The 23,324-nt window shown below is 41.1% G+C and overlaps 1 protein-coding gene across 5 annotated transcripts in view; it reads right to left on the minus strand.

Moving 5' to 3' along the window:
• P4HA3 (prolyl 4-hydroxylase subunit alpha 3) overlaps positions 1–23,324 on the minus strand; it is a 46,299-nt gene that overhangs the window by 13,311 nt on the left and 9,664 nt on the right. For all 5 annotated transcript variants that reach the window (XR_008658474.2, XR_008658473.2, XR_008658475.2 and 2 more), the window contains exons 4-10: positions 19,218–19,367; positions 15,766–15,817; positions 12,857–13,020; positions 12,130–12,306; positions 6,751–6,815; positions 4,347–4,506; positions 880–942 (exon numbers count right to left, since the gene is read on the minus strand). Coding sequence is in view for 2 of the 5 variants with exons in the window: in XM_055282874.1 (XP_055138849.1) it covers positions 880–942; positions 4,347–4,506; positions 6,751–6,815; positions 12,130–12,306; positions 12,857–13,020; positions 15,766–15,817; positions 19,218–19,367 (831 nt within the window). In the remaining 3 variants the exon portion in view is untranslated. The remainder of the gene's footprint in view (positions 1–879; positions 943–4,346; positions 4,507–6,750; positions 6,816–12,129; positions 12,307–12,856; positions 13,021–15,765; positions 15,818–19,217; positions 19,368–23,324) is intronic.

Here is a 23,324-nt window from a genome sequence, read left to right on the forward strand (position 1 = left end):
CCTTTGACTGCCCTTTCTTGGCTGTCCTGTGGAGACCAGAGACAGTCCTAATAGAAGAGGAAAAGCTGGGGTGGGGGACATCCGCTATTCTAATGAGCCTGAAACAAGGACTTCATCTTTGGTTGTTATATAGAGCCCTTATATATGTTTGTCCCTTCGGTTAACAGTAAGGTATCTCTTCTAATAAGTGATTAACTCTAATATTCTCTTCCAGTGACAGGTGATTAGAATTATGGCTTGTCCATAGAGAAGAAAGTAAACCCACATGATCTGAAGGGAAGGGGATAGGTGAGATGATACAGACTGGGGCCGAATCCTGATCACGCCAGGAATTAGGAGAGAAGTACAATTTATTGGTTTATTTTGAAAGGGGAGTCATGGAGATTTTACTGAAGATTTTCTAGAGAGATAAGAGAATTTTCACTAAATATCAGAGGCAGCACTCACTGACTTTCTCTCAGTGTCTCTGTTCTTCCCTCTTGTAAATCCGCTGCCTCATTCCTCATCCCTCTCCCTCCCCACAGCCCCACAACCTCTTCTATGGGTTGTTTTTCAACACTGATTAGTCCATGAGACCTCAAGGACACAGATTCTCAGATCCTCCTCCTGTGTTGTTCCACTTCCCATCCTAATCCACTGTCCATACCAAGGTCATATTTAGATTTACACACTGTCAGCCTCTTTGAGGGTAGAAACTTTGTCTTGTATTTCTTTACATCTCCTACAGTGCCATCAAAAATGCTGTCTGAAATTCGCAAAATTCCTGGAGATTTTTGCGCTGAGTACCAGATAAAATCAATACGTGAAATTGCTTTGAAAACATAAAATAAAGTAGAGCTATAGTCAGTCATGAAGTAAGAAGCCCAGAGAAAGACTCACATAGATCATAAATGTTGCAACTCGGTTTCCTGACTTCATTCTATACAGGGGGCTGCTTGGTGACTGAGAAAAAAAAAAACAGAACATATCATTATTTTATGCAGATGGCACCAGAGGGACAGGCAGGATTCCACTATTAATACAAATAGAAGTAAAATGGGGGCGTCAAGGATGGGATATAGTTCTGATATACACCTACTGGAGTATGTGCCTGTCTTTGCTGGCAGGCACTCAATACAATTTTTTTTTTTACTAATTTATTAGATACTTATATAAAAGAATTGTCTACTAACCAAACAGAACTACTTGTCAGTAGTGAAAGTACTATATGAGGGGTTAATTGCACCTTTGAGTTATCTGTGAAATATAGAAATTAATATATAAAATATTACAGACAATTATTCTGTAGGAATATCAAATCATAAGGCCAGAGTTCCAATTACTTACTGAAGAGACATATTCTTTTTTTTTTGTCATGGAACAGTTTGAGATAGATTTACATTCCATGAAATTCACCCCTTGTAAGCCTACTGTTCAATGAGTTTTAGTAAATTTTAACAGTCATCCAATCATTCCCACAACTGAGGTTTAGAACACAGAACACTTCCATCTGCTGAAAAGTTCCTTCATGCCAGTTAGCAGTCAATCCCTGCTCCCACCTCCAACCTCAGGCAACCCACTTATCTGCTTTCTCTCCTATAGCATTCCATTGTGGAGATATATCAAAATTTGTTTATCCGTTCACCTGTTGACAGACATCTGGGCTGTTTCCAATTCTCGGTTTTTTTTTTTTTTTTTTTTTTTTGAGACAGAGTCTCACTCTGTTGCCCAGGCTGGAGTGCAGTGGCACGATCTCAGCTCACTGCAACCTCCACCTCCCAGGTTCACGCCATTCTCCTGCCTCAGCCTCCCGAGTAGCTGGGACTACAGGCGCCTGCCACCATGCCCAGCTAATTTTTTTTTTTTTGTATTTTTATTAGAGATGGGGTTTCACTGTGTTAGCCAGGATGGTCTCGATCTCCTGACCTCGTGATCTGCCCGCCTCGGCCTCCCAAAGTGGTGGGATTACAGGCTTGAGCCACCGCACTCGGCCCCAATTCTTGGTTATTACAAATAAAGCTACTATAAACTTTTGTGTACAAATGTTTGTAGAGACATATTTTCTTTTTCTTTTGGGTAAAATACATAGGTGTGAAATGGCTGGATCATAAGTAGGTGAACCTTTAACTTTTTAAGAAACTATCAAATTTTTTCCAAAGTGTCTGTATAATTTTGCATTCCCACTAGCAGTGTATGAGAGCTTCCGTACCTCCACATCCTCACCACCACTTGGTATAATCTTATTTTATTGTAGCCATCATAAGAGATAAGAGAGTGCAGTGCTATCTCATTGTGGTTTTAATTTGCATTTCCCTAATGATGTTGAGCATCTTTCTATATGTTTCTTAGCCATTCATTTATCCTCTGAGATAGTGCCTACTCAAATAACTTTCTGTCCATTAAAAAAATTGAATTATCTTACTACTGAGTTATAAAAGTTCTATAGATATTTTGGATACAAGTCCTTTACCAAATATATGATTCGCAAATATTTTCTCCTAGTTGGTGGCTTGTCTTTTCCTTTTCTAATGATGTTTTTTGAAAAGCAAAGAATTTTAATTTGATAAGGTCCAATTTATCGGTTTTTTTCTTCTTTTATGGAGCATACTTTGGTGTCCTATCTAAGAAATCTTTGCCTAACCTGTGGTCACAAAAATTTTCTCTTATGTTTTCTTCTAGAAGTTTTATAGTTTTACATTTACATCTATGATCCATTTTGTGTTAACTTTCATATATGGTGTAAGGTAAGGGTGTAAAGTCATTATTATTTTGCAGGTAGATATTAAATTGTTCCAATACCATCTATTGAAAAGATTATATTTTCTTCACTGAATTTCCTTGGCACCTTTGTCAAAACCAATTGATCATAAATGTGTTGGTTTGTTTCTGGACTCTGTTCTGTTCCGTTGACCTATGTGCCTCTCCTTACACTGGTACCACACTGCCTTGATTCCTGTAGCTCTATACTAAATTTTGAGATCAGATAGTGTGTGTCCTCCAATTTGTTCTTCTTTTTCAAAATTGTTTTGGCTGCTCTAGGTTTTTTGCATTTCCATATACATTTTAGGATCAGCTTGTTAATTTCTACAAAAATAACAAAAATTCTCCTGGAATTTTTATAAAGCTGGGGTTCAATCTATAAATCAATTTTGGGGAGGTCATTTTAATCCTCAAAAATCACTACTGGGTATCTACCCAAAGGAAAAGAAAGTCTTATATTAAAGAAAAAACACCTGCACCCAGATATTTATTGCAGCACTATTCGCAACAGCAAAGTCATGGAACCAACCTAAATGTCCATCGATGGTTGATTTGATAAAGAAAATATGGCATATATACATAATGGAATACTATCCAGCCATAAAAAGAATGAAATCATTTCCTCTGCAGCAACATGGATGGAGCTGGAGGCCATTATCCTAAGTGAACTAACTCAAAAGCAGAAGATAAGATATTGCATGTTCTCACTTATAAGTGGGGGCAAAACAATGGGTACACATGGACATAAAGATGGAGGTAACAAACACTGGAAACTCCAAAATGGGGGAGGGTGAAAGGGGAGTGAGAGTTGAAAAATTACATATCAAATACAACATTCAATAGTTGGGTGATGACTAGAAGTGTAGTCCCCACCATTACATGTGCAATACCCACATAACAAGCATGACTGGGTGCAGTGGCTCACTCCTGTAATGTCAGCACTTTGGGAGACTGAGGTGGGAGGATCGCTTGAGCCCAGGAGTTCAAGACAAGCCTGGGCAACATAGCAGGACCTTGTCTCTACAAAAAAATTTTTTCTTTAAATTAGCCAGGTGTAGTCCTAGAGCTACTTGGGAGGCTGAGATGGGGGGATCACTTAGCCCAGGAGCTCAAGGCTGCAGTGAGCTATGATGGTGCCACTACACTGCAGCCTGGGCAACAGAGCAAGATCCTGCCTATAAAGAAAAAAATAAATACATAAATAAATACGTAAATAAAAAACAAGCACATGTACCCTGTGAATCTAAAATTTTAAAAAAATTATTTGCTATTGTCAACAAAGATGGCCAGTTGAGATCATGAGGCTAGAAGACTTACTGGAGGAAGGACAGTCCTCACTAGGAAGTCCCTGAGTGGAGCAGTCAGATGATTCCATGATAAGCCACATTCTTCCCTCACCAGCAAATTTTAGAAGGGAGATGGTGGCAGACAAGAAAATGAGTCAGCAACAATATGCTTGAAACTAAGGCTTTCAGATATTTCTGGAACAAGAACCTTTGTTCTAAGATTTCACTTAGTATTCCCTGAGAGCCTACAAGAGCTCTGCCTCAGAGAAATAATGCCCTGGCTCCCTACCCCAGGGGATTGGTCATTGACTCCACCATTACCGTAGCGTGGTCAAAGTGAGGCTCATAGTGTCCTCCGATGCCATAGTTCACCACCTGCAGATACTCTGCATAGGGAGGCCGGACATCAAGGCCTGTGAGGGCAGCAATGCGGTGGTTGAGGGTCACCAGCATTGGGTCAACAGTGTCTTTCAGCCAGGCACTAAAACACACCACAGATTGAAGCATCAATGATCTGATGCCCGAAATGACTAAATGATGTCTCTGAATGAATGAATAAACAAATGAATTATGTTAATTGCCAGAAGGAAGGATGGAAGGAAGGAAGAAAGAGAAGGAGAGAAGACAGACATAAATGCCTAATTACCTACTCATTCCTCATGTTGTCTGCCCAGTCCACTTTGTTCTCTACCTTAACAATCTCACAGCATTGAGATACAAAGAGGAATAAGACAAAACCCCTGCCTTCAAAGCTGCTATGGTTTAGAGACATCTGAACAGAGGGACCCGGGTACAGTGAGAAAAGCTTGGGATTTAGATTAATGTGACGAGTCCCTGATCCTCTGTGATCCTAAGTCAAGTATTTAACCATTAACCTCTCTAAGGGTCACTGTGTTGTCTATAAAATTGGGATGATAATAATATCTACTTCACAGACTTATAAAGATTGTGAGAGGCAATGCTTATGAAGACACTTTGTGAACTATACATTAGTGTTACTTTTAAACACAGGAAAATCTCTGCTCTACTGCAAGACAAGCCAGGATAGGGCAAAGGCCAAACAGCAGTGTGCAGTCTCTTTTCCTGAATGTCTTGTTGAGGTTCTGACAAAGTGGCAATTTTGGAATCAGAATTTATGTCCCTGGGAAATGAGGAAGTGCTCCCTAAAGCCAGTGGGTCTCCTGGGGAGATGATAAGGTTCTGAGGGAAGAGCCTTGGCATGATATGGAAGACCATTTCTTTGCTCTTTTCTTTTGATGGATTAGTGTGTTCATTCTTTCAAATAGAGTGCAAGCAGAGTGCTATGCCACATGCTCTTAGGTTTACAGAGATCCCCAAGACAGAGCTATTGCCTTCTAAGAGCCCATGGATTATGGGGAAAGGACAAACACAAATATAACTAAGAACAAAGTAAGGTACAGTGAAAAATTGAGAAACAGACTTTAAAGTGCTGGAAAGCACAGATGAAGGAGAAGTTCATTCCAGTGGGGCACTCAGGTAAGATAGTGACATTTAAGCCAAATTTTGAAGAGTGCATAAAATTTCAATAGATGGAAAAGATGTAGGAGTATCCCAGCCTGAAGAAATAGCACAGGCACAGACATGGAGGTGTGGCAATAAATTATGAATAAGGAGATAGGAAGAAGTAACGGGAGATACAGCTGGAGAAGCAGGCTCAGGGCATGACGTAGAAAGCTGAAAACACTGTAATATGGAATCTGGACTTTATGGATAATGGGTAGTCAGTGAAGGTATGCGAGCAGGAAAATGATTTAGCAATTAGAAGTTCCCTGGTGACCTTTGGGAGACCAGCTCCAGTGAAGTTGTGAGGACAGAACCAAAAGTCAAAGAGCTGAAGAGTGATGCAAGTGGAGAAAGAAAGTAGTTTCTTGTTCTGAAAAGGGAAGAAAATACCACCTGCTTCCCTGGAAGCAATTAACCCAAGGCTGAATTTTCTCTCTGACACTAGAATATCAGAAAGGTTAGAAAAAGCAATGAAGCTGAGGTCATAGGGACCTTCCATGGGTTAGAGAATAACTACTAATATGAAAGGCCCTTAATGTACCAGACCAAGTAAGTTAAGCCAAATGATTCTGAATCACAGATTTCATCATTCACCTCCCTTCCCAGACAGCACAAACTAATCCCCATCCTGAGGTCTGGCCTCTCCCCAAGGATGCTGATGTCACTGTCTCACATGTCTTTGGTGGATGCAAGTAAAGGGTTGCAGTGGGGGGTGGGCAGGGCTGGAGGGGTGGGATAAAGCTGGGCTCTCACAGCTGAATCTGCTCCTCTACAGAAGCCATTAGGGCCAGAGAGTCTATTTGTCCTTCTGGTCTCGTTGTTGGCAAGTCATGCTTTCAATATGAGTCAGGAGGTGGGAATGGAATCTTGTAAAGTTAAATTACAAATGTGGACAGGACTGTATCTTTTGGAAAAACAATCCTGTTTAGGAGAACAACTATAGACTTATTTTTTGGTTTAGGGCAGAGGAGCTCTTCCAAGTCTCTCTCGAATGGCCTTCTAGTTAAACCCTCAGATGATCTAACAATCTGGGAAAGGGAAGTGGAAACTTCTCCCTCTTAAAAAGTGTGTACAGCTATAAACGTGAACTAGGGATTCTCCACCTCTGGCAGTCCCTGAATGGCTGTTGCTGACTGGCAGTCAGCTACGCTATGGGCCTGAGGGTGGGCAGCAGGTATGACCAAGGAAGGGCCCTTCTTACCTTTTGCTGATGCGGTACTCCACTTGTAACTGCTTCTCCCCTGATGCCACCACGGACCTCTGTAGCTGGTGGGAAGAATGTAAGACAAAGTCCAAGTGGTTATGATGCAAAAGGAAAGGTTTGTCACTTCCACAGACATACTCCTCTCTTAAGCATAAACATAACAGATGCCAGTTCCTCCTTAATTAGAGGACATTTTGCATGTGGGACTAATTTAGTGACAGCTATCAATCATGAAAATAAAAGACCTTAAGTGACCAAAGATCGTAGAGTTGAAAATAACCTTTAACACTGTGTCTAGTCGACAGTAAGCACTCAAAAGAAGTTTGCTGCGTTGAATTTAACTGTTATTTGAATCCCTTTTGTATCTGCAAGACTGAGTTAGGTAAGAACAGGGGCTATTTCTCATTCATCTTTGTTTCCCAGGGTCAGGCACAGGGCCTGACCGTATGGTAAGCACTTTGTAAGTGTTTGTCGAATTAAATGAACATCTCCAGCAACAGGAAACTCTCTATACTCAGAGGCGGCCCGCTCCTTTTGAATATTCTAATGAAAGCCTTTCCTTACAGAGAATCAGAGTCTCTTTTTGCTTCAATTATTTTTTTAAAAGTTGATATATAATAGTTACAGATGTTGAGGGTACTTGTGAGATTTTCATAGCTGCAACTGCCTTGATTATGAAAAGACGACAGTTTTGATAACACTAGTTTAACTAAATGCCTCTCTTTTGTTCTGAATGTCTAGGTATAGCATTTAAATTATTATTATTATTATCTTTAGAGACAGGGTCTTGCTGTGTTGCCCAGGCTGGAGTGCAGTAGTACGATCATAGCTCACTACAGCCTCCAACTCCTAGACTCAAGCAATCCTCCCACCTCAGCCTCCCAAATAGCTGGGACCATAGGCACATGCCACCAAACCTGGCTAATTAAAAAAAAAAAATGTTTTTGTAGATACAGGGTCTTGTTTTGTTGCCCAGGCTGGTCTTGAACTTCTGGTCTCAAGGGATCCTCCCACCTCGGCCTCCCAAAGTGCTGGGATTATAGGAACGAGCCACCATACTGGGCCTAAATTATTTTTAAATAAAGTGTCTCCTAATTGCAAAATCCAAGGACAGAAAGAGAAATATTGTTTATTTATATGAGGGTAAACATGTCTACTTCTGCCTCTGTCATTGGAATGTTGGCTCATGAGGGCAAGGACTTGGCCTTTTTTCAGTGCTGTATCCCCAGGATCCATTCAACGCCTGGTGGTGGAGTAGGTGCTTAGTACTGGTTAAATAAACGAATGAATGAAACAGGGCACTGCACTTAAAGGTACTCACAGGGCTCAGACCCAGCTCTGGTGCTTCACAGGCAGGCAGAGCAGTGCCTGGGGCAATGAGCTACACAGACAGAAGCTCTTTCTCTTCTCTGAAGCTTCCATAATGTCATTGACCCTCCTGCTAAACCAGGTAGACAGTCTTGGAAAAGCCTCTTCCTTTCCTTGGGCCTGTTTTCCCATCTATAAAATGCAGCACATGAACAACATGTGCTTGCGAGTTCCTCTCATCATGTGGCTCTACAATCTTACGAAGCAGGAAATCAGAAGCGGATTGATGTTGCCTCCATCCATTGTCCCTTGTGTCCTGTCCTGACCCATTTGTAGAGGAGAAACTCATAGAAGATAGATGCTCCCTTCTGTTCTTTTAGGGCAAAATCAATGGTTTTAAAAAAAAAAAAACCTAAGGAATCGCCCCACCCCAAATTAAGGAGCCACCTTATACTTAATTCCTGTAACAACCATTAATTTTCCACCTACCAGTCACTCGTTTTTTGGAACAAATATTTATTGGTTGTTCTCTGTGCTAAGCACTGTGCTAGGCACCGGAAAAACAATATGTTAATCCAAACAATGTCCCTGCCCCTAAGACATCTACTGGGGCCATAATAGGCAAGTATAGAATGCCACGGAAATAGAGAGAGGGGCACATAGCCCATTCTTATGAGGGACAGGAAGTCTTTCCAGGATGTCCACAAGACACACTGGAACCATACAGGTGAGAAGTCAAGGGCAGTTCATTCCAGGCAGACAGAAGAGTGTGCAGCTGGAGCGTCAAGTGCCGGGGGAGATGTGGTAGAAGGGGTTGGCAGCAGCCAGGCCACGGAGACCTGTAAGCACTGGAGGGCAAAAGTGACACATTAAAGAGTTTCAGCAAGGGCTTCAGTGGTCAGACCCGATCTTTTAAAGATTACTTTGGCAGCAATGGGAAGAACATGGGGCAAGGCATTTGCAGAAAGATGATGCCTGCTAGTTTACAATCTGACTGGGGAGAGAGGATGCTGACCCAGGAAACTGTCAGTGATGTCCAACAACACATACATGGCAGAATACATTTAAAAATTAAGTACCAAACAACCAGTGAGAAAAAGCTTAGAGTTCAGAGGAGGAATAGGTGATTGTATATGCCTCCAAAAAGTGCTCTGAAAAAGAACCAAAGAAGGCCAGAATGATCAGGGCTAGCGGGCCCAATGAAGGTGCAGGGCTTCAACTGAGTCTTCAAAGATGGGCAGGATGTAGTGAGAGAGAGAAGTGATGACTGAGTGTGCTTTGGGAAAGGGAGAGTGACTAGGAAGCAGGGATATTCAGCACAAGCCACTGAGGCTTCTGTCTTCAGTTCCCATGGGGGAGCCACTACCATGTCAGTCCAGGGCTGATTCCTGGGAGAGCCACAGAGCAGACAGGCATCAGCAGCCCCAGAGAGACCCTTCTAGGGGAAGGAAGTGTGCCAAGACCTGTGCATGCCAAATGGACGACATGGCCATGAACATTTAAATCGACGTCTCTGGGTGGGTCACTTCTCCCGTTACCATGGCAACAGGGCTGTTCTAAGGAAAAAGCAGCTGCTCGCCAAAAGCTACTACTGCTGGCTCACTGCAAAGCTGAACCTGTTTGCTCCAATTCTCCAGTGGGGCTTAATTATCTCAAAAAACTTCTGTGCAAAGATTCTAGACTTTCCTGGAGTGGCTTTTAGATGAAATGATGACTGCTCCTCTTCTCCCTCCAATCCATGTCTGCTGTCACAGTCTTCCTTAAAAATCAGGCATGATCATGCAACTCTCCCATTAAAACTGTCCAACAGCTCTCCTGCTGCCTACAGGATAAAATCCAAACTCCCCGGCATGGCATTTATAGCATCTGCTAATGGTGTCTCACATCTAGCCTCATCTCCTATCACCTCTCGCCCCCATCCCTTGCACACTTCAGCCACCAAGCTTCTGCCCGGTCTCTGAACATAGCACATATCAGGCCCTTGCACATACTGTTTTGTCTTTCTGGAATACCCTTTTCCACGTTCTTTCTCTGACAGATGTCACCTCCACAGTGAAGCCTTCCCTGATTCTTCCTCCCTTCCCCATCTGTTCTTCACCCAATTGCCTTTTCTTTAGAGGAAGCCTCACTTTTTTATGTGCATAGCACAACTCTCTGCACACACCTCTATGATAGCATGTATCATAGTGTAGTATAAATATTTGTTTTTCTCCATTGTGCACTAAGTTTCCAAGAGGAAAGAACCAATACTTCATCTCACTGTAAAAGCCCAGCACACAGGCCAGTGTCTGGCACACAGTGGGCTCTATTCTGTTGATGAATGACTAATGGCTGCCTGGATGAACTGCACATGTTAAGGGCACAATGTCTGGCTTGACAGAAATAATTCTGAGACAATATCTTTAAAGAGGCAACATGCTTATAGAGGTGCATTTTTTTTTTTTTTAATATTTAGCACACTTCCTAGGGGGAGGATTAAATGTCCTCTTCCCATTGACATCCAGCTTGGCTTGGTGACTTGCAGTGCTTTCCCTGTGGAAGAATTAGAACCTTGCTGTTGACTGCAGTAGTGGCCACATGCTTTGCTCTGACCAATGAAACATGGGTGGAAGTAACATCTGGCACTTCCACACAGAAGCTTTATGAACTAGCTCATGTTTGCCATTTGTCCTTTTCCTCTTCCATGACACTGGCAATGTCCCATACAGAGGCTGCTCTGTCAGGCTGGGTTATCGAGTGAAGACAGTGTGGGATGGCCTTAATAAAAATTTAATTTAATCATGATTGTAATTTAATTATAATCATAATTACATTATAACTAAATTATAACTAAATTTTTCCTTAAAACAGCCCTGTTGCCATGGTAACGGGAGAAGTGACCCACCCAGAGACGTCGATTTAATCATTCATGGCCGTGTTGTCCATTTGGCATGCACAGACCTTGGCACACTTCCTTCTCCTAGAAGTGTCTCTCTGGGGCTGCTGATGCCTGTCTGCTCTGTGGCTCTCCCAGGAATCAGCCCTGGGCTCATATGGTAGTGGCTCCCCCATGGGAACTGAAGACAGAAGCCTCAGTGGCTTGTGTTGAATATCTCTGCTTCCTAGTCACTCTCCCTTTCCCAAAGCACACTAACTCATCACTTCTCTCTCTCACCACATCCTGTCCATCTTTGAAGACTCAGTTGAAGCCCTGCACCTTCGTTGGGCCCGCTAGCCTTGATCATTCTGGCCTCCTTTGGTTCTTTTTATAACGAAATTAAAAATCATGATTATAACTGAATTACAAAGTTTAATTTTATAATTACATAAGTTATATTTTATAATTCATAAATGAGGCACAGAGATTAACAATAAAATAGAATAATAATAATATACTGTAATAAAAGTTACGGGAAAATGACCTCTCTCTCTCAAAATATCTTATTGTACTACACTGAGAATAACTGACACCACAGAAAGTAAAATTGCAAATAAGGGGGACTACTGTACCTCTAAGTTCTAGCTGTGGCTCTAGCTACATGTATGACCTTAACAAGTCCCTTCCCCTCTCTGGGCCTCAGTTTCCTTTTTAACAAAATAATGAAGTTGAGCTTTCTACTCTAACTCTGTAAATTTGTGCTAGGATTTTACTCCTTGCCGCTGTCATTTCACTCTTTTTCCCCCCTCTACCAATTACATGGAATGGCTGACACTTTTGAAGTGTTCCTTTTCGTCTTTTTTTAGGTTAAACTTACATACAATGATATGCACAGGTCTCAAGTGGACCATTTGGTGAGTTTTGACAAATGCATACAGCCACATGTACCATGTCCCTAACAAGATAGTGAGAGCACATTTTCAATACCCCAGATAATCCTCTTGCATATCATCCAGTTAATCCTTTCCCTCCAGAGGCGTGCACTATTGTGATTTTTTTCCACCATGGATTAGTTTTATGGCGTGGTTGGCATTCTTAACTCCTTGGCTCTTTGAGTTGTCTAGTTGTTCAGGTTGCCTATTCTCACACTCCTGAACTCCAGGCATGTGAAGATGAAAGAGAAATGCTTGGTGGGTTCTCAGGACACTCACCCATGGTTCTGCAAGTTCTCTAATTTTCTGAGCCTCTGAGTCACTGACAAAGTCATGGTAGAGAGCAATGTAGGGCTCCAGGTGGATGACCTCTTTCCGGATGGGCTGGAGCAGCAGGTAGGCATTGGAATTGGTCTCATAGGAACAGTAGAGGCTAGGGATCTGGTAGAGAGTGGGCTGGAAAGAAAGAATAGGATGAGCATAAGAGAATAAGGGTCTAGGAGCAAAACTCAACTTAGGGTAACTATGGCATAAAAAAATTGGAGGCCGGGCGCGGTGGCTCACGCTTGTAATCCCAGCACTGTGGGAGGCCGAGGCGGGCGGATCACGAGGTCAGGAGATCGAGACCACGGTGAAACCCCATCTCTACTAAAAATACAAAAAAAAAAAATTAGCCGGGCGTGGTGGCGGGCGCCTGTAGTCCCAGCTACTCGGAGAGGCCGAGGCAGGAGAATGGTGTGAACCCCGGGGGACAGAGCCTGCAGTGAGCCAAGATCGCGCCACTGCACTCCAGCCTGGGTGAAAGAGCGTGACTCCTTCTCAAAAAAAAAAAAAAAAAAAAAAAAAATTGGAATGCAAGAGATACAGAATGTGGTCATTCTGATGCTTCCCAAGTGAGCTTTATTGTTTTTAATGCATCAGCTCTACCCCCTCATGTTATCCCGATTCTAGCTTCTCAAATTCTAGCCAGGCCTCTACCCCTTTCCCTTTCCCTGTGGAATCCTACCTGGCAACCCAGGGTCTGACATAGCCCCTCGTAGATGTCTCTGGTCTGCAGGTGGGGTATATTGGGCCTCTGGATGACAGCCTCAGCTACCACCTGGTTGGGGCTCTCTGCCAAGAGCCTTTCATATTTCAAGACATTCCTGGCCATCCTCTTATTATCTGGGCCTGGAAGAAATCAGGGCAGGGAATATAAAATAGGGATTAACAAATACTGGCCTCAAGGAGTGCCACTAAGGTTTCCTCCAGCTTCACTGCTGCACAGGATGGGCAACTGGATCTCCTGAATAACTCCTCATGTCTACGCACAGGAGGACGCAAGGCCCTCACTCCCAGAAGACTACCTGGTATTTTTTAAAAGACTGACTTGATCCTGGTAGATCTGAAGGTGCAAAGGGCTTTGGGAAGCAAAGTGGAACTTAAAACTCTTAGGCCAAGGGATCATGAGGATGGCTGCTCTGGGATAGTGTGATGGTATATACGGGGATGATGAAACTTCATTCATTCATTCATTCTTTCACCCATCCATTCAGTAAATCTTCAATGAACATCTACTATTACCAGATAATGTGCTACAGGCTGACCTCTCAGAGTTTAGAGTCTAATGGAGAAAAAGGACATTAAATTATCACTTACAACAAAATATGATAAGTGCAATGAAAGAGAAGTCCAGAAAGCCAAAGCCTATTGCAAAAGGACCCAACCTATTTTTCCTCAGAGAATTGGAAGCCAATTCATTCTTGGCTCCACTAGATCTTTCAAATCTCCTAACTGGCCTAGACCCAGAGCAAAGAAGTGTGGGGCAGAGGGACTCTAGACTTTGGCTCTAGACTGGATTCCCACAGGGCCCTTGGGAAACCCAATAAATCTTGTGTCTTGTTTGTGCCCACCTGTTTGTACCCAATTTGGCTGCAAGATGCCCCATGCGTTGGCAGAGCTACCCGTGGCCTGCTGGCCTCTTTGCATGACTCTCAATGCATCTCAGAAGGAGGTGCTGAATTGTTCTAATGCTCCCAAAGTATCTTTCTCTGAGGAGCCCAGTGTGCTTCTAACCACAACCATCACCCTGGCAAAGGAGGAAAGGAAGGGGCAGAAATTACCATTCTGTTTTAACAAGAGGAGAAGTGAAGTTTTGGAGAATGGAAATTATAAGCCCAAACCCCAATGAAAATATTGCAAAGCCCAAACCCCAATGAAAATATTGCAAAGCTGGAAATAAAACTGGGAATCTCAACTTGCCATGTTCTATTATCCACCTATAAAAGCACACAATTTGAGTGGATAGCAAAGATTTTAATAGATCAAATGCAAAGAAATAAAGAAGGGTTGGATTATAATTTTGTTTGTACCACTAATCACTCATGTGTTTGTAGACACACAGCTACTTCCTTATCCTATTGTTTGCTAAATTATCAGAAAGGAATAATGTTACTAAATGGATTCATTAAAAAGTTATGTATACACGCAATTATAAAGTCCTATATGAAACACTTTAGAAATATTAAAACAAAATAGTGATTTTGCATCTCATTTTAGTATCTAAATACTAAATACTCATGCCTGTAATCCCAGCATTTTGGGAGGCCAAGGCAGGTGGATCACTTGAGGCCAGGAGTTTGAGACCAGCCTGGCCAACACGGCAGAACCCCATCTCTGCTAAAAATATAAAAATTAGCTGGACATGGTGCACATGGCTGTAATCCTAGCTACTTGGGAGGCTGAGGCACAAGAATCACTTGAAGCTGGGAGGCAGAGGCTGTAGTGAGCCAAGATCATGCCATTGCACTCCAGCCTGGGTGATAGAATGAGACTCTATCTCAAAAAACAAAACCAAAAAACAAACAAACAAAAAAACCACACCCCCAAAAGCAAAAGCAAAACAAAACAAAACAAATAAATACTGTATTAAAAAAAAACTAGGAAGCCATCTACCACTAAAATGTTATGCAAATATATACATATAACTTTGAAGCAAACATTTCCAAGCAGATAGCTGAGTTAGGAAGCATCTTCCTCCTGTTTAACTCATTTTGTTGTCAGCAAGGGACTCCCTGAAGCGGGGTGATGCTGAATTCTGTGACCTACTGGCTGGGCAGGATGCATGCATCACAGAGTGAGACCTGATTTAAAGGGAAAAACTGATATCTCCCTTTGAGCAGCTGAAGTGAGCAATCCTGCTGAGTCACTTTCCTTCTTACGTACATAGTGCACACTGATTTCATCATAGTGCACACTGATTTCATTCATTCTTGGGTCTGCTTCCAAAATCTGGGTCTTTAAAATGTCTCTTAAGAAACTGGCTCCCACTCCTGGACTTTTTCCCACTGAAGCAAGGCTAATATATCATTGATTGGGTGGAGGAAGGAAGCGACAGGTTGATATCTTCTCAGCATTTTCCAACTAACTTAAAAATTTCCCCCTGATGCATTGAACAGCACGTAAGATTTCACCAAAATTTGAAGTGTGACCTGGATTATGAAATTAAGATAATAAAGATAGGGCCAGGCACAGTGGCTTATGCCTGTAATCCCAGCACTTTGGGAGCCCGAGGTGGGGGGACCACTTGAGGTTAGGAGTTTGAGAACAGCCTGGCCAACATGGTGAAACCCCGTCTCTACTAAAAATACAAAAATTAGCCAGGTGTGGTGGTGGATGCCTGTAATCCCAGCTACTCGGGAGGCTGAGGCAGGAGAATCACTTGAACCCAGGAGGCAGAGGTTGCAGTGAGCTGAGATCGCGCCACTGCACTCCAGCCTGGGTGACAGAGTGAGATGCCATCTCAAAAAAAAAAAAAAAAAAAAGATAATAAAGATAGATAGCTGTATTTCTCTTGCAGGAATTAAAGGCCAGGAGCAGAAGGGAGTTCCCCATAAGTCAGACCTGTGGCTGGCTTATCTTTCATCCATTACGTACTGTAGAGAAGAAACTCCCGAGAGAGGCTGAGGGCACATGAAACATTTCCTGCCTGTTAAAAAAAAAAAAAAAAAAGAAAGCATTAACTTCACTGAGGATATCTCCTCTGAACAAACTATTAAATGGATTAAAAAAAAACCATAAATATTCTTACCATAAGTAGGTAACAAGGCTCACTGAAAGGAATAGCAGACCAGAAATGCAGAGATCTGTGGCCTCGCTGCAAATCAGGTCTCACCAGTCTCCTCATTTACTAATGACTTATGACCACCCTTACCAGGCAAGGTAGGAAAATAAATGAAAATAAAACTTCTTAAAGTGCTCTCAAATCTTAAAGCCTGCAAAACCACGTAATTGCAGGGTGTTGTTATTTGTTATATTATATTTAATAATATAACCAAAGTTAAAAATATTTAACCCAATATGGAACTATAAAAACCCTAGTAAAAATATAATTTGTTCTCCAGATTCAGTTCTTCCCAGAGTCCACAAAGTTAGTGGAGGGAGGCAAAGAAAGAACTAAAATGGAAACATTGCCCAGTGCACAGGAATTAACTCTCCCTGCAGCCATTCAACCTGGGGCTCAACATAGTCAAAAGGAAATAGGGCTTTCCAGACAAATCTGGGGAACAGAATCTCGGATGGGTATCCAGCAGTCCTCTTCCGGGTGCTGCCAAATGATGATTAACTGATAGAAATGTATTTCATTCCAATCCCTTTACTTTAGCATATTAACAATTCACTTTTAATGATAAAAGCAATAATAAGCATATTATGAAACATATGAGGAATGGAAAAAAATTACTACACCAAAATCCAGGGACTGAAGTACTTTGGATAATATATAGTTTTTACATAGTTATAAGCATATTTTTATACATTTCACATCCTGATTGTTTCACTTTACATTGTTATCAGGAGTATTTTGATATCATCACATAGTCTTCACAGACAGCATTTTTAATGGCTGCATTTTATTCCATCCAGAAGATACACCACAGAGAACCTAACCATTCCACTACTGTTGGGCAAATATATTGTTTCTAATTATTTGATATCATGAATTACTCTGTTCTACATTTAACAAAGAATACTTGAGTAATCTATGAATACCTTGTAATGTCAAATATTAACTCAAGGTCATAGCTTTTCAAACTCTTTGTGAGATGAAAAGAACCAAAATATAATTTCACTATTTTTAAAACTTGAGAGTCTTGTAATAAAGTAAAATTATATTTTACAAAGAACTAAGAGTTACTTTCGGTGTCTCAGTTAAGTTTCTTTGGAAATAGGTACACTAAGCAACATTAAATGAAAAGAGAACATATATATGTATGTATCATGTAATAAGAACTGACATTTATCCAGTAAGTTGCATGTGCCATGCATGCATTCTGTTAAGGGCTTTGCCTGTATTAGCTCACTCAATCCTCACAGCAACCCACTTCAGGTGAGCATCATTACTCCTCTTTTACAAATAAGAAAACTGAGGCCCAGGGAAGCCAAATAAGTTGCCCATGTTTTCACAGCATTTGAACCCGGGTCTGTCTGATTCCAGAGCCCATAGCTTAACCACTGTACTCTACCATCTCTCATTATTAGCAGTTACTAAAATTTTTTTTTACTAAAATATATAATGAAATAAAATACATTAAATTTTATATGATAATGAAAGGTCCATAGGGACATTTACTTCTAATTTACTAGAGGGTGAGGAGGAACATAAACCATCTATAAGATAATGCCTTATGTGTTCTGTTACTGGGGAATAAAAACATGCTATAAGAGCCCCAAGGAGGAAAGCCTGGGGAGTGAGGAGAACTCAGGAAGACTTCACAAAGTAGGTGACATTCGAGCTGTGCCTTGTAAGATAAACAGGATTTCACCAGACAAAGCAGGATGTGGAAAGTGAGTAGAAGAGAAATCCAAGCCATCAGAGTTAGAGGGAAACAAAACAAAACTAATCAATAATTGGGTACAACATTTGAAACTCCGTCTTTCAGGGTAAGCTGCTTTAGTTTCTCTTTGAGTCTTTCCACGTCAATTCTCCATTTCCTTCCTCTATTAAAACTCAATTACTTCTCACCCTTTCTTACATCGCAGTTATTCTATTTGGCTTTAACACACAGCAATTTAGCAGGAGAGTTAGGAAGAGCACATACACAGTTTTTTTTTCTTTTTTTCTTTTTTTTTTTCGAGACGCAGTTTCGCTTGTTTCCCAGGCTGGAGGGCAATGGCTCGATCTCGGCTCACCACAACCTCCACCTCTTGGGCTCAAGCGATTCTCCTGCCTCAGCCTCCTGAGTAGCTGGGATTACAGGCATGTGCCACCACACCAGGGTAATTTTGTTTTGTTTGTTTGTTTGTTTGTTTAGTAGAGATGGGGTTTCTCCATGTTGGTCAGGCTGGTCTTGAACTCCTGACCTCAGGTGATCTGCCTGCCTCAGCTTCCCAAAGTGCTGGGATTACAAGCGTAAGCCACCACACCCAGCCAACACATACACAGTTTTACAACAAAGATCCATTCACCAGGAACTTCCATGAAAGGAACAGGACTGTTTGCTGCACTGAGAGTAAATCTGTTTGGGCAGCAACACATGGGTTTGGACCACCCACATCCTCCTCCCCTTTCTCAAGAAAATGGGGAAAGGAAAAAAAAGGTAGGGAGCAGAAATGGTTTACTAGTTTTGGAAACTATAGGGAACTGGTTCCATGGAGATTTTTGCAGCCTACCCTTGAAGACTGTACAACTCAGGTGGGAAATGGGGTTAGCTATACAAAAGCTATACCTTACCCAGTTACTGGTTAGTTTTGTTTATTGGCAGCTGCTTTATTTAGGGAAATGAACTTCTATATAAGGCACAACAGGGAGTAAGTAGATCAACAGTGCCAAGGAAAAATAACACCTGGAGGAGGCACTGTGGCTGGTACTACAGAACAGTGACTCCAGCTCTGTAACCAGACAGGAGTCACATCACAGTTGGACTCAACTGCAGATGGGAAAATCTCATAATCAAACTTCTTTGTCCATGGCAATATCATGGGTAATATCTGTGATTAATTATGAGTTGCTGAGAGCACAAAAGAGTGAACTACATTTACTATGAACCCATTAACTATTTGTGAATAAAGCAGCTGCTGCTACAGGTGACAAACTGCCTCCTACATGGGAAATAATGATTGTAAAGTAGTCAATGCATTGGAAAGAGCACTGGACTAACAGTCTAATTCTAGGTCTATAAGCTTTGTGACAAGTTAAGAGTCTTTTGGAGACTCAGTTTACTCACATGTGATATATGGAAATGATAAAATAACTTCCCTGCTTGACTCACATTTGGTCTTATTGGGAAGATGAAACAGACGAAGACGTGAAAATGCTTAGAAATTGTAAAGCAGCTATAAAGGATTTCACTTAGTATAATAAAAGCAGTGAGCTTCACTTACTCCCTTACCTGGAAATAAGCAAAGGCCAAGTGATCCAAGGCATCTTCTAGACTTGCCTCATCCTCTGTCTTCCACTCTCCGTAAGATCCTCGGAAGAGACTGACAGCCTCCTCCAGCCATGGAATGGCATGGTAATAATCCCCCATGTCATAGGCCACCTACACAGAACACAAGTACCATCGCTAAAGCCTTATTCCACAGGTAGAAAAAGAAAATGACAATTCAAAGAATAAGAGGGACTTTGGAATCCAAGAAGGCAGGTTTTAATTTCAAATTCATTTTAATTCAATTTATTAAGCATCTACTATATACAATGCATTGTACTAGGTGGAGAGGAGACACAAGGGTTCTTGCACTTAAGGAATTTATAATCTGAAGGAGAAGAGAACATGACCTCAATTAACTCTAATTTGGGACAGAATGTCACGAGTGCTCCAAGGAAAATGCATACTATGCTGTGGTGGCACAGGGAAGGGAGGAGACGTGGGAATCTCAGAAAGCTTCATGCAGGAAGTAGCATCTGAGACAGGCCTTCCTTGAAGAAGGAAAAGGATTTCAGTGAGCAGAGACTGGGAAGAAAAGCATTTTAAGACAAGGGAATGGCAGAAACAGAAATCTAAAGCAAGAATGTGTTCAAGTAGTCCATCGTGGCTGTAGCTAGAGTGAAGAGAAACAAAAAGTAAACTTGAAACAGCAGCATGGCCTAAGCAAATTGCAGTCTTGAATGTCATATTTTTAGGAAGATATTGCTGGTAGCAATGTGAAGAATGGATTACATTCATTCATTTATTCAATATTTACTAAGTATTTTCTATGTGCCTAGTGGCCCTGTCCTGTAAGAGCTTAAATCAAGAGGGGGCACATGAGTAAGCCAATAATTGTAACACAATGCATTAGACACCATAATGAAGGTAGACATGGGAATGCTATGGAAGCTCAATGGATCTGTTCTGTATTAAATGCTGGAATGCTGGCAACATGGCAACATGTACCAGACATAGCTCCTCTCTCCTCATGGTTTACAGTTAACTAGAATACCACAGCTGCAAGTGGAATTTCCTGGAAGTTGATACTGGAGACAATATGGAATTGTAAAGTTACAGACTAGGAAGAACTCTTACGAAATGATCTAATTAGGGTGTAACTTCCTGACAGGGAAAAATCCTAGAGATATTGCAATTCTGCAGCCTAAATAATGAATCATTTTTCCTTCAAGTCTGCCATTAACCTGCTGTTTTATTTTTCTGCACCTCAAGTCCTATTTGTAAAAAGGTTGAGCTGAAAAATGCTAAAAATGACTGAACTTTTCATGCCAAGTTAATTTGTTTAATTAAGATTTCCATGAGTAACTTCAAGTCCCAGCAATATGGTAGACTGAAACAACTGGAATCCTTCCGAACACAAATTCGGACACTTTGAATAAACTATAAAAAGCGTTTTATTATATATTTTCAAGAAAAAAAAAAAAAAAAACAGAAAATATCAGGTACCAGAAACAAAAAAGGGCTAAAAGCCCAAGCCATAAGCTTATCAGCAGATGCTGACGTTCCCTAGGATGGGGGTGGGTGTTAATCATAGTAACCTTGGTGTTCAGTAACCTTGGGTTATAATGCCCATATGAGGATAGAAGATGAGCCGTCCTTAGACCTGCCCCAAGCCCAGGAACTGGAACTAAGACACCCTCATGAAACTGGATTCTGTAAAAAACTATACCTTAGGAGAAAAGGTAGACCAGGAAAAAAATTGCCTGCTGTCTTAATGAGACAAGAAGATCTGTTTGTTCCTGTCTAGCTCTGTGTAAGAATATTCTCAATTTTGAGCCTCTACTTCTTGTGAGTATAGGGTTTGAATCTGCAATATTCATATGGTCAAGGAACTCCTATGTCAATAAATAAATATAAAAATGGATCTAAGGCCAGTGAGAGCACCAGAGTTTCTGGAAGAAGAACACTCAAAATTCTCTGGAGGGATATTCCCACAACTCTTGGCACATGGATTCTCTTAGGGGGAAAATGTCCTGCTGAAAATAAGCTCCCAAACATGAAAACTGTATCAGAAAATAATCCATCATGAGCAAGAGTCAACAGACACAATAGCGTGATGATGGAATTAGACAATCAAGAACTTCAGAAGATAGGCTGGGTGCAGTGGTTTATGCCTGTAATCCCAGCATTTTGGGAGGCTGAGACAGGAGGATCACTTGAGGCCAGGAGTTCAAGACCATCCTGGGCAACATAGTGAGACCCTTATTAAAAAATTAGCTGGATATGGTGGGGCATACCTGTAGTCCTAGCTACTCGGGAGGCTGAGGTAGGAGGATCACTTGAGCCCCCCTCAGGTGGGAGGATCACTTGATAAAGGCTGCAGTGAGCCATGATTGTGTCACTGCACTTACTTGGATGGCAGAGCAAAACCCTAAGAAAACAAAAAGAATTTCATAAACTAGAAATTTCATAATCCATAGAGGAAGGGATTGGGGAAGTGCAGATGAAACAAATTTGGCCACGTGTTGATAATTATTGAAGCTTATTCTGTGAGTTGGCAATACCACTCCCAGGTATTCATCCAAGAGAAATGAGAATAAATGTCCACAGAAGGACATAAAAGGATGTTAATAGAAGCTTTATTCACAGTAGCCCAAACTGGAAGCAATCAAAGAATCTGTCAACAGGAGACTGGATCAACAGTTTGTGGCATATTCATAGAATGGAATACTACTTAGCAATAAAAAGAAATGAACTACTAACAAATGATACAATATGGATGAATTCCACAGATATAATGTGCTGAGTGAAAGAAGCTGGACTCAGAAGGGCACATACTATATGGTTCAGGATCGCAGCTACCTGGGCAAGGGTGGAGCAGAAGGGATGGGGTGGATGGCAAGGAGGATGAATGGGGTTTTAGCTGTATGTAACATGTTTTTCTTTTTAATATATATTTTAAAAAACGAAACCAACATAGCAAAATTTGAACATATATTCATTACAATAATAGATATAATTGCTTGTTATATTATTTTATGTTCTTTTCTTATATTTGAAAAGTTTTATCTCTCAAAATAAGTAAATAAATATAGAAAGAAAGACTGCCAGTAAGACTTCCAGGAAGTGACTTACTAAATTTTCAACATACGGTTTTACTTTCAGAAAGGCCTCACTAATGAAGCATATGTTAGTACCATACATCAAACTACTTTACCTGTCTTAAATTTAAATCAGCCATGAACATGATGATTGAGCTCTGATTCTGCTCAGGATCCCAGAAAAGAGAAAACGGTACATAGAGAGACTCAAGCAGCCCACTCTGCCTTAATTTGGAAGACTGACTCTCAAAACTTGGAATCAGGACACATGAGACCCACTCCCAGATCTGTTGACGAATACTGTAGGAGTTACGAAAAATACACCTTACTGCAATAAACATCTTCAAAGTTAAAATGGATTTGCTCCATTGCTTTTTATAGCAAAGGCTGGCAAAGAGTATATTACAAAATGATCTCAAGTGTGATTACAACTTATAATCAAAGATCAGTTAAATACCTCAGATGGGGGGCGGGGGTGTTCCTGAAGTCTGTTTTCCTCAAGTAAGGTTAAAGTGAATGGCCTTAGATTTTGGACACTACTTTAATTTTGTACTTCTAAATGCTTAGGAAATGTTGCATTGGATTCCAGAAAGTCTCAGGAGGCTGTTTCCATGATCCTATCTTTCCATCACCATCTCTTATCCTTTTCCCCAACCTTGCATCCCTGACCCCCTGCTTTCTCTTTCTACCCAGGGGTTCATGCACTGGCAGGGTGCTATAGTTAGGGTGAACAAAGGACCATTTTTCCCAGTTCATGTCTGTTGTTCTAGCATAATTAATAACACCCCTTTCAATCTCTAGAGTGTCCTAAGTATATAAACACCTTAATTACTATGGAAAGGGCCTGAGATTTGGAGTCAAAAGACTGGGTTCAAGCTTTAGTTCTGCACTTAAAATTGCATAATCTTAGGGCAAGTTATTTACTCTTTCTGAATCTTGTTTTCTTTCTCTGAAAATGGAAATGATATCAAATTTCCAAGTTTACTGTAAGTATTAAAAAGAAGTATTTTATCCATAAGGAAATAGTTAT

The sequence above is a fragment of the Symphalangus syndactylus genome, chromosome 6, assembly GCF_028878055.3.
Source record: "Symphalangus syndactylus isolate Jambi chromosome 6, NHGRI_mSymSyn1-v2.1_pri, whole genome shotgun sequence".
NCBI classification, from domain to species: Eukaryota; Metazoa; Chordata; class Mammalia; order Primates; family Hylobatidae; genus Symphalangus; species Symphalangus syndactylus.